The sequence below is a fragment of the Vicia villosa genome, unplaced genomic scaffold (genome assembly GCF_029867415.1).
Source record: "Vicia villosa cultivar HV-30 ecotype Madison, WI unplaced genomic scaffold, Vvil1.0 ctg.001316F_1_1, whole genome shotgun sequence".
Taxonomy (NCBI): Eukaryota; Viridiplantae; Streptophyta; class Magnoliopsida; order Fabales; family Fabaceae; genus Vicia; species Vicia villosa.
In genome coordinates, this window is record NW_026705572.1 from 224633 (window position 1) to 234373 (window position 9741).

The 9741-nt window shown below is 29.3% G+C and overlaps 1 protein-coding gene and 1 long non-coding RNA gene across 3 annotated transcripts; one reads left to right on the forward strand and one right to left on the reverse strand.

Annotated features, from left to right (window-relative positions):
* Positions 1 to 3967: 3967 nt before the first annotated feature.
* Positions 3968 to 5336, reverse strand: LOC131634583 (2-hydroxy-palmitic acid dioxygenase mpo1-like). Its single transcript, XM_058905249.1, has 4 exons — positions 4874 to 5336; positions 4678 to 4740; positions 4328 to 4399; positions 3968 to 4231 (listed from the first exon to the last, which is right to left on the reverse strand). The coding sequence occupies exons 1-4, from the start codon at positions 5213 to 5215 to the stop codon at positions 4115 to 4117; spliced, it is 594 nt and encodes a 197-aa protein (XP_058761232.1). The 5' UTR covers positions 5216 to 5336; the 3' UTR covers positions 3968 to 4114.
* A 488-nt stretch (positions 5337 to 5824) lies between these two features.
* LOC131634579 (uncharacterized) lies at positions 5825 to 7836 on the forward strand. Of its 2 annotated transcripts, none has more exons than XR_009293579.1 (3): positions 5825 to 6594; positions 6797 to 7342; positions 7449 to 7836. It is a non-coding gene; the product is annotated as an uncharacterized LOC131634579 (long non-coding RNA). The 2 variants fall into 2 exon arrangements; XR_009293578.1 differs by having other exon boundaries at positions 5825 to 6302; positions 6443 to 7342.
* Positions 7837 to 9741: the final 1905 nt, after the last annotated feature.

Sequence of the window (9741 nt, forward strand, 5' to 3'; positions counted from 1 at the left end):
AATATAACCCCCAATTAGTAGAGCGGAAATTTCTGTCACCTTGCCAATTTATATATAATCGGAAGTATACTTGTGGTATTATGGCAAGTATATATAGCTTAAAACAGTAACCAGCATGGTCATCTTTTGATTATACCATTTCTTCAACTTTCCATTAAACCTCTTAAAAACCCTTTCATACTCAATCTATTTTTTCACTATAAATCTTCATTTTTGTGGATCATCATATCAAAAGGAGCTCAAGGAAGTGGAATTTAAGGTAAAGTTTATTCTATTCAATCTTCATTCCATAGATTATGACGTTTTTTAATCCAAAAATAAGTCACGCAATAATCGGAGGTATATTTCCGATTTGCAGTTGAACTAAACTAGAGGTATTGACGGTTTCTGTCTGTGTTTATTTTTCCAGTAAAATTGATAATTATGTTTTCTATTACATTAGGTATAGTGCATCTGGATAACTTTCTCAAACCTAATGTATCTTAAGTTGTTTCACCACTTGTATCTCCTGTCGTAACAAAGGTGGTGGATATTCGCGAGCATTTTCAAAATGGAGAAGAGTTTGAATTACGTGACGATATGTTGCATTGAATTTGTACAAAGGCTACGAAATTAGGATTTGGTGTTGTGCTTGGAAGGTCTGATAATGGTACGTCTAGTAGAAATACATTTGTGCCTTTGACATGCAAAAGAAGTGGGAAATATATCTGTCGTATCCAAAAATTGAAACACAACGACACCGGTTCAAGAAAATGTGAATGCCCATTTAGGGTGCGTGGTATCTTTTGGCAAATAACAAATGAAAGTTTAATGTGATATGTGACCATGATCTATGTCAAAAGTTGGTCGGTCATCCAATTGCATGTCGGCTTCTTCCGGATGAGAAGACATGTGTTTCTAACATGATTTTTAGCTTAATACCGCCCAAAAGCATTCTTGCAACCTTCAAGCGTAAAAGACCTGAGAATACGTCAAATATCAAGCAATTTTACATGAAGTTGCTGATCAAAATATTGAATATTAACGGAAACATGAAGTTATTGATAAAAATATTGAATATTAACGGGAACATGAAGTTACTGATAAAAATATTGAATATTAACGGGAACATAAAGTTACATATCAAAATATTGTATATTAACGTGAACACAAAGTTATTGATCAAACTATTGAATATTAATGGAAACATGGAGTTATTAATTAAAATATTGAATATTAACAAGAAGCGATGTTAATATGTTGAAAGTAAACGAGACTAAATTTATTGCATTGGGCAATCGACATTGTGTTGTGTGTTCTTTATGCAGGTCACATTTTGTTCTACTGTTGGTAAAACAATAATATTTTAAGCCAAATAATTGATTTTCCCAATTTTTATTGCATACTAATAAAATAACACTTAATTATTATTTTATTTAAAAACAATAATTTCTTAACCCAATGAATGTATACGACCGGTACCCGTGCGAGCGCACAGATATCCTACTAGTTATTCTTATAGAACTTCAGTTCGAGGAATATTTAATGGAAAATGTCATCTTTTATTAAAAAAATAGCTAAACATAAATATAATAAGGGTCATGCAGGTAGAGCTGGCAATTCGGGCTATCCGACTCGTGATGGGCTCGGGCCTTTTGTGGGCCGGACTTAAAAGCCCAGAATTTAAATGGGTTAAAATTAAATTGTCTAAGCTCTGTCTTTCACAAATTTTGGTTATTCGGGCCGGCCCGAATTATATTTAATTTTTATTTTTAAAATTAAAAATTAATATATTATATAATAAAAACTAAAATATATATGAATATTGAGTATTAAAAATAATATATTTTAACTACATGCGTAATATTTAAACTAAACCATCACATAAATATACCATTTCAATCAAATAATTAAGATTAAGTGTAAAGAACTACTCACCCTATTTGATTTAAGAATTAAACTTCAATAAAATTAAGAGAAATGTTAAGAACACTCTCTTTTCATTATAATTTATTAATTATAAAATCTAGAAAAGAGTTAATATTTAAAATTAATCAAATGGATATTGTGTCTATATAAATTAATTCTTTAACTAAGATTGAGATTGGTGTGAGTGTATTTAAAAAAATAACGACATTAAGTATGTTAGAATTTATGTTTAAAAAATTAAATTAAATAAACGGGTTACTCACAACCCGGTCGGGTTAGTCCATGACGGACTCAGGCTTTTAACGACTCGGGCTTAAAAGCTCGGATAATAAACGGGTTGGAATATTTGTGTTTAAGCCCGGAATTTTTTACGGGCTTTCGGACCGGTCCGAATAATACGGCTTGTTTTATGGTTTTAATTTAATTTTTATTTAGTTGTAGATATTCATTAATTAAATAATAAAATGTCAAAATAATTTTTTTTTACCATGGACGGTTCTTTACTACTTTTTTTTTTTGGTTAAGTTTGTTTTTCATAATTCTGAAATAAAATAAAAATTAAATCTTTTTTAGATTATTTGTTGTTTTTATTAAATAAAATTTTTAAAAAAGATTTGAAGGAATGGGCACTCCTTCCCCTTTTGTAGGATAGTTTTTATTTTATTTTATTTATTTTATTTATTTGTTATTCATTTAACTTAATTTTATTAATAAATTTTAACTATTGATTAACAAATAAATCATAATAGCTTTGGATTTGGTCTTTTGTTTTTCTTTTAACAAAATAATAAAATAATAATCAAACTTTTTAGAACCCTGACCTCCCCTTTTTCCTTTTGGTCTTTTGATTAATAAATTAAAAATACCCAAATTATTTTATAATTTACAAAAAATTTAGTTAAATAAGTTTTTTTTAATGTATATTATTAATAACAATAACATTTTATCTATACAATAGTAATCTTACTATAAATAAAATTTGTAAATTATATGTGTTTTTTAAAATATTTTTTTTACTTAGAAAATATTTAACTCGTGCCTCGCTCGGGTCTAGAGGTGGAAATAGGCTAGGCTAGGCTAGGCTTTAGAAGGCCTGAGTCTGGCCTACGATAAACTTAAAAGGCCTAAGTCTGGCCTAAGGCCTATCATAGGCTCAGTTTTTTGGCCTGGCCTGGCCTTTTTAAAAGTCTGGCCTGGCCTGTAAGCCTATCTAAAAAGCTTGTATCTCATTAAAGTTTTCAATTAATCTATATAACTTAAGAAGTCTTGTAGGTCGCCCTATATATACATATATAAGTGAACCTATTTAGCATTTGTTATATATATATATATATATATATATATATATATATATATATATATATATATATATATATATATATATATATATATATATATATATATATATATATATATAGGGTAGCCTATTTAGCTTTTTTCTAATATATATGCATACATGAACCAACTTATTTAACATATCTCTAATATATATGAAAATATAGGCCGACTTATAAGGCTTCATAGGCTTTTTTAATAGCCTAAGTCTGGCCTATTAAATAAAATAGGCTTTTAAAAAAACCTAAACCTGACCTCTTTATTAAATAGGCTTAGTCTGTCCTAGGCCTATGTAAGCTGGGCCGTAGGCCCCTGTAGGCCGGCCTGGCCTATTCCCACCCCTACTCGGGTCTAAGTACTAGTATTATTGAATTTAGGATGTGAATGGATTTAAAAAACTCTAGACTCCAGATAATAAATGCGATGATACTTAGTAGAATAAATTTATTGAAGGAAGAATACGATGGAAAAGCAAGTGACAGGCCTGGCGTGTGAAAGTATTCTCATGGTCTTTGTTTTGAGCACCCGTGTCTTTTTTTAATTGTACTAGTACTAGTTGTTGCCTTTATCACGAGTTCGTTCATCGATGCAAGTTTCTATCACGGGTCCCGCATCCATTTATGATTCTCTCCTATTTTCTCAATGCAACCATACAAGAGAAAATAATACACATTCCCTTCATTTTCTCTCAAAAAAAAGTAAAGAATATCTATGGCTTAAACAATAACACAACAAATCGGTAATCTCATTCCAACATATATATACCAACAATTTCCAACAATATGCCCACATACATAAACAACATTAATCTTACCTAGCCTTCTGAGGTGAATGATCTGTAACAACAACATTTGTAAACAAATTTTTTAAACTAAGAAATTTTCTTTTGCTGCTTGTCCTTCCATTCTTTGATATTAGCATCTATCCTTGCTTTCACATTTGCCTCAAATCCAGGATATGGTTCATATCCAATTGTTGTTTGAAGGATCTACAAGAACAAATTAATACAATCAACTTCATTTTAATTTTCAATAACTATGACACATATACAACAAATATACTATGAGCAAACAAAAAAAACTACCTCAAGAACAACAAAGAAAGGAGCCATTAGAAATGCTTGAGCAAGATTGTCCAATAGAGCTGGTGCACGTTTCTGACAGAGAATTGATAGTACAACAATAAGTGAATAGTGAAAAATGTATATGATTAACAAAGAGTCACTTCCTCGAAAACGCTTTCGACAAAATGGTACCAGAAAGTGCCGATAATAATAAAGAATAAATTATTGTTAATTCACACTGCAACAACCACAATATGTGTCGCAACACTTGTTCTGACCAAAATCCCGACGACCAAAATCATAAAAGCCTTTATCTCAAATATTTAAAACCTTGATAATTGATGGTTTTCAGAGATGAAGCAATAATTTACCTCAAATACACCATGGCCAATAAACTGTCCTGTCCAACAAAACAATTGAGCAGCCAACACAATCTGAAACATCATAGATTCATAGACATCAATTGCGTAATTCTCAAAATAATTAACTGCAAATAACTAATCAAGAAACTAATTTCATGAACAACAATTATAATAATTTAGACAAGAAAACGAATGAATAAAGTACCTTCCAAGCGAGTTCGAAGCCGATGGAATCAGCGACGAAACTCGAAGAAACCCAACAAAGAAAAGTAAGAACAGCGACGAAGGAACCAGCTTTAAAATCCAAAGCAACGTAGAAGAGAGAATAGAAAACGGTAAAGAAGAAACCGATGTTGAAAATCAAGACATGGGGAATAAGATTAAGGAGTGTTTGGGAAGGAGAGAAAATAGGAGGGGTAAAGTAAAGGAGAATAAGAGTGGTGAAGAGGATAGGCCAAACAAAGATTATGTGAATTATGATGTTAATTGGGTTGCTGTGATAAGAGCCATAGAACGCAAAGTGCTTTTCCAGATCTAACAGCCCCATATTTTTTTTTTGTTATGAAAATTATAGATTAGTTTGAATTTTGATTGATTCAAAAAGGTTTTTTATATTGTTTTCGATGGGTTGCGTATCAGAAGTTGTTGTTTAGTTGGGTTGCGTAAAGGGTTTTTTCGCACACGGGTTTGAACAAGATTATGATTAAATATATATGTGATCCGTAAATACTGTATGGGATTTCTTTTTTGGTTTCATGCGTAAAATGTTGAACCTGACATGGCAAACCAGTTCGATGTTTAGTGTACAGCTAACACACAATATCTTTTTAAAAAAAATTAATTTTCTTTTTTATATTTTATCTTTTTCTAGATAAATATGATTCATCATTTTGTCCAATTTTAATCCCTTATTATATTTTTATTTTTTATTAAGTTTTAACGTTGTTTTAACTGTTTACCGCTGTCTTCAATACTATACTAAGAAAACTAATGCCTATATTATTTACATTCTAATCTCATAATAATCCATAGATTAATGATATTTTAAGGTTAAAACAGTCATTACGGGTTAATTACATTTTAATTAATTATTTATGTTATTATTAATGCTAATACAATCATCACATAGGCTTTTCCAATACCCAACCTTCTTTCAGATATCCCATGCGCGTATTTTCCTTCTTTCCACCTCCCAAAATCAATTTTTTTCAGCTTCCAATGAATCGTGCTAGCCGTCGCCCCTTCGTTTTCTTATTCTTCCTCTATATTAATTCTGTCATCTACAGACAATTGCATGTTCCATCTTCATCCGTAAACCCAATCCCTAGACCATTGCATCTTCCGTCGTCATCCCCAAAGTGAAAAGAGGAGTGGTGTTTGACGATGATGGACATCTCTATTTTGAAATCTCTTTTACATTCTATGATTTTGTTGTTGTAATTATTCTTTTGCTTTGAAGATTCTTATTGATATTTTCAATGTTTTAGGTTTGTTTGATTTCCATATATAATTCCTTGCTAGACATTTTATCTTTTTCGTTGGTCGCTACATGGTTTGGTTTCTTCTCTTCATCGGTTAGTTGCAGAAAGAGTACTATTGAAGCTTTGTCGGAAAAGATGAAAGAAGTTGCGTTGGTACCTGATTTTTCGCCGTTTCCAATTAATCGATTTATGGCTACTCTTACTCATTCTATTCAGGCTTTCTTCTGCTTTTAAATTTCATTTTTGCATATGTTTCTAAATTTTAAGTTTTATATGTTTAATTATGTGATTAGGTTTCTCCATGATCCGGAAAGATGGGGAAGGGAGGCAAATCCGCTAGGCTGACAAAATTCATCAGATCTGGAATACCAGAGCCTTACATTGAGGTTCTTGAAACTTCAACAATTTTGATCCTTTCATTTTTTGGAAATCGGGTTCACTAAAGGTATATATAGCTTGCCGATTAGTGAGTTATTTTGTTTCAAAAATTACTTCTACAATTCTTGACCAATCTGATTCTGTTTGTTTCTGTCGCACTACTTTAGCTCAACATCAAAGCTATGATTTTATTGCATGAAAATTTTTCCATAGAAAACATTACGGTGTTGTGTTGTGATGTTTATCTCAAGTTGTGGTTGCTCAAGCAGTATTAACCTACTAAGTGTTCGATGAAATGTCTGTGTTGGTGACGGGGTTTCAAATTTCCAAGAAATGAAGAAAGGAGGGCACCCACTAGAGAAATGGATATCATATGTTACTCAAACCGCTAGGTTGATGACAAAGATACGCCTTATTGGTAAAGTTTATCATTTTTATATGCTATGATGATACTAAGTTTATTAATCGCATTCATACATATAGTGTTTTGTGATACTTTAACATTCATGTCGAACTTGAGCGGTTGCCAAAGAAGACTACAAATTTTATTAATTCTTATGTATTTGATTGATTTATTAAGATTCTTATTGATATTTCTAATGTTTTAGGTTTGTTTGATTTCCATATATAATTCCTTGCTAGACATTTTATCTATCTCAGCTTAGAAGATTATAACTTTTTTGAATATGCACCATGAAGTTGCTGCTGCAGATTTGATAAAATAGTTGCAGCATGCCTCTGATATCAATGTTGTATGTGTCCATTTACTACAGTGAGCTGTCAAAAACACTCATCCTTACAAACAGGTTTTGCAGGTCATTTGGATCTCAATAAGTGTTCTTATGTATTCTAGGCGAATTTTCTTTCTTATTTTGCAATTTTGGGATTTATGATTCTTAGGGTTTTTATATGTTGTTGCAGAAAATGGACATCTTCAACCAGAGAAATGACCAATCAGAATGGGACTGGATTGATGTGCATAAAGGCTATAATGATGTGAACCTTAGTAGTAACAAGAGTTTTAGGGGTTGGAGTTATGTGAATTAAAGTAATGATGTATATGAATTCAGCCATTGACTGAGTAGTGATTTGAACTATTATAATTACTCTCTCCCTTCATAATTATAATATCAATTTAAAACATTTGTTTTGCCCTTTTTTTAGCATTAAATCAATGGGTTATTTGTGTAGTTTATCAGGTTTTTCCTTCAGAAGGAAAAATTAGTTATTGTATCTACTTTGGTAAAACAGTTATGCATCCAATTCAAGTAAAATCGGAATAAAAAGTTCCTGTTCTCTAAACATTTTGTGGAAGAAATTTTGTAATCAAGGTTGTGTTAGAGTCTACCATGCCTAGAATTTAGCTAAGGTTAAAAGACCTATAAATGAGAAAGATTCATGTTATCAGCTTTAAAATTGATACCATGGAGTTCAAAATTTTTAACACCGTATTCTATATTCTAAAATAACTATTTTATTTGTAAACAAATTATTTATTTCTTTTCCAATTTGCTATAATTATACTTAACTTTCATTAATATATTTTATTATGACTTAAATATTTAGAAAAAAGATAGTAATTCTCCATTATACTATATTATCTTGAGTTTTTTTTGTTAAATAAGGTTTAATGATTTTAAATGCATTATAAATATTGTATGAAATTATATTTTATATGAATATTTTTGATTAAGAGAAAATGGGAAAAACCATATTCTAGATGCTTTAGGAATTAAATATGGAGATAGAAGATTTTATTTGTATAAAAATTTTATGATAGTTTTTTCTACCGGTTGATATTAGCTACCCATACTTGCTAAATAGACGGTTGAATATGAGAATGTTGTGTACTTGAATTGTAATCTAATGCAATAATTTTAATTATGTTTGCAGGTTTCTTTTTGGTATATAATTTTATTTGTAATTTTGTAGTTTGGATTTAGGAAGGAAGTGTAAGAATAAGATTTTAAAACAACACCAATTACAATTGGGAATTGCTTTTAAGAACATCAATTTATAAGATAATTACAATTGGGAATTGCTTTTAAGAACATCAATTTATAAGATATCAATTGTCATTAATGTAAATAATAAATTTACAAGATTTTCTAGGACTGCATTAATGTTTCTAATCTAATATATTCATTATTTAAAGTTTTTTAAATATTTTCTTCCTTTATTCCAAACGGGTGGATTAATGTTTCTAATCAAATATAATTATTATTAAATTTTCTAAATGGGGACAACTTCTCTACCCATCACAAAAAGATGGGTAGTGTACATTCAACCAATCATATGATGCCATCTAATTTTAACACAATTAATTATTTATTAAATATTACAATTGATTGTTGTTTTCAAGACATTTTAAACAGGATGTAACATTACCCAACTTTTTGAGTTGGGTAAATAAGAATTCACCTTTCTAAATACTTTTTTTTCTTTTATATAATCATCCTATTAGATAATAAAATCATATAATATTAATAGATCATCATTTATTAACTTTAATTTATGGTTCTTACGCAACAATGATTATTACTACTTTTTTTAAATATTTTTTAATTAAAAAATAAGAAATTAAATTAAATTTATTCTCATATTCTTTATGATTATTTTTAAAACATATGATTAAATATTTATTTAATATATGATTATAAAATCATATAATATCAATAAAATCCATAAATTTACAATACAATTTTTTTTTTAAATTATAAGCATGCCCGACGGGCCAAACCTTTTTTTTAACGGGCCGACAAAATATTTACTTAAATCGAACTGATATTATAGATTATATGTTCTAACGGGGCGATCAAATATAGGTTTTTTAACCCAAAGTGAAAATATTTGGACACACAATTAAACAAATATGTGGTAGTAACTATTACACAATATATACATTAAAAAATTAACTTTTTTTATCTAATCAATAAAACATACTACATGTTTGGAGCCATTATATTATATACTCTAACCACTTTAGAAATTTTTTTAATTAAAAAAAAATTAAATTGAATATAGAAGGGGATTTGTTACTTAGGCATGGAGGAATAAGCTCCGCCAAATTTGGAACCACTATAAAAAAAAATAAAATAAATGGTGACTATCAAATTTGTTACTAAAAACCTTTTGCAACAACTTGAAAAACAAAAATGGAGAATAGTTTATTCCTTTTATTTATAAAAAACCATATTAAAAAATTAATTAATAA

Bases quoted from the DNA above. Each gene is read 5' to 3' on its own strand.
- LOC131634583 (XM_058905249.1), bottom strand. From the start codon at position 5,215: ATGGGGCTGTTAGATCTGGAAAAGCACTTTGCGTTCTATGGCTCTTAT. The intron at 4,400-4,677 runs GTAAATTATTGC...ATTCTCTGTCAG, and splicing joins TTGGCCATGGTGTATTTGAG to AAACGTGCACCAGCTCTATT. The intron at 4,232-4,327 runs GTAGTTTTTTTT...TTGTTCTTGTAG, and splicing joins CTTTCTTTGTTGTTCTTGAG to ATCCTTCAAACAACAATTGG.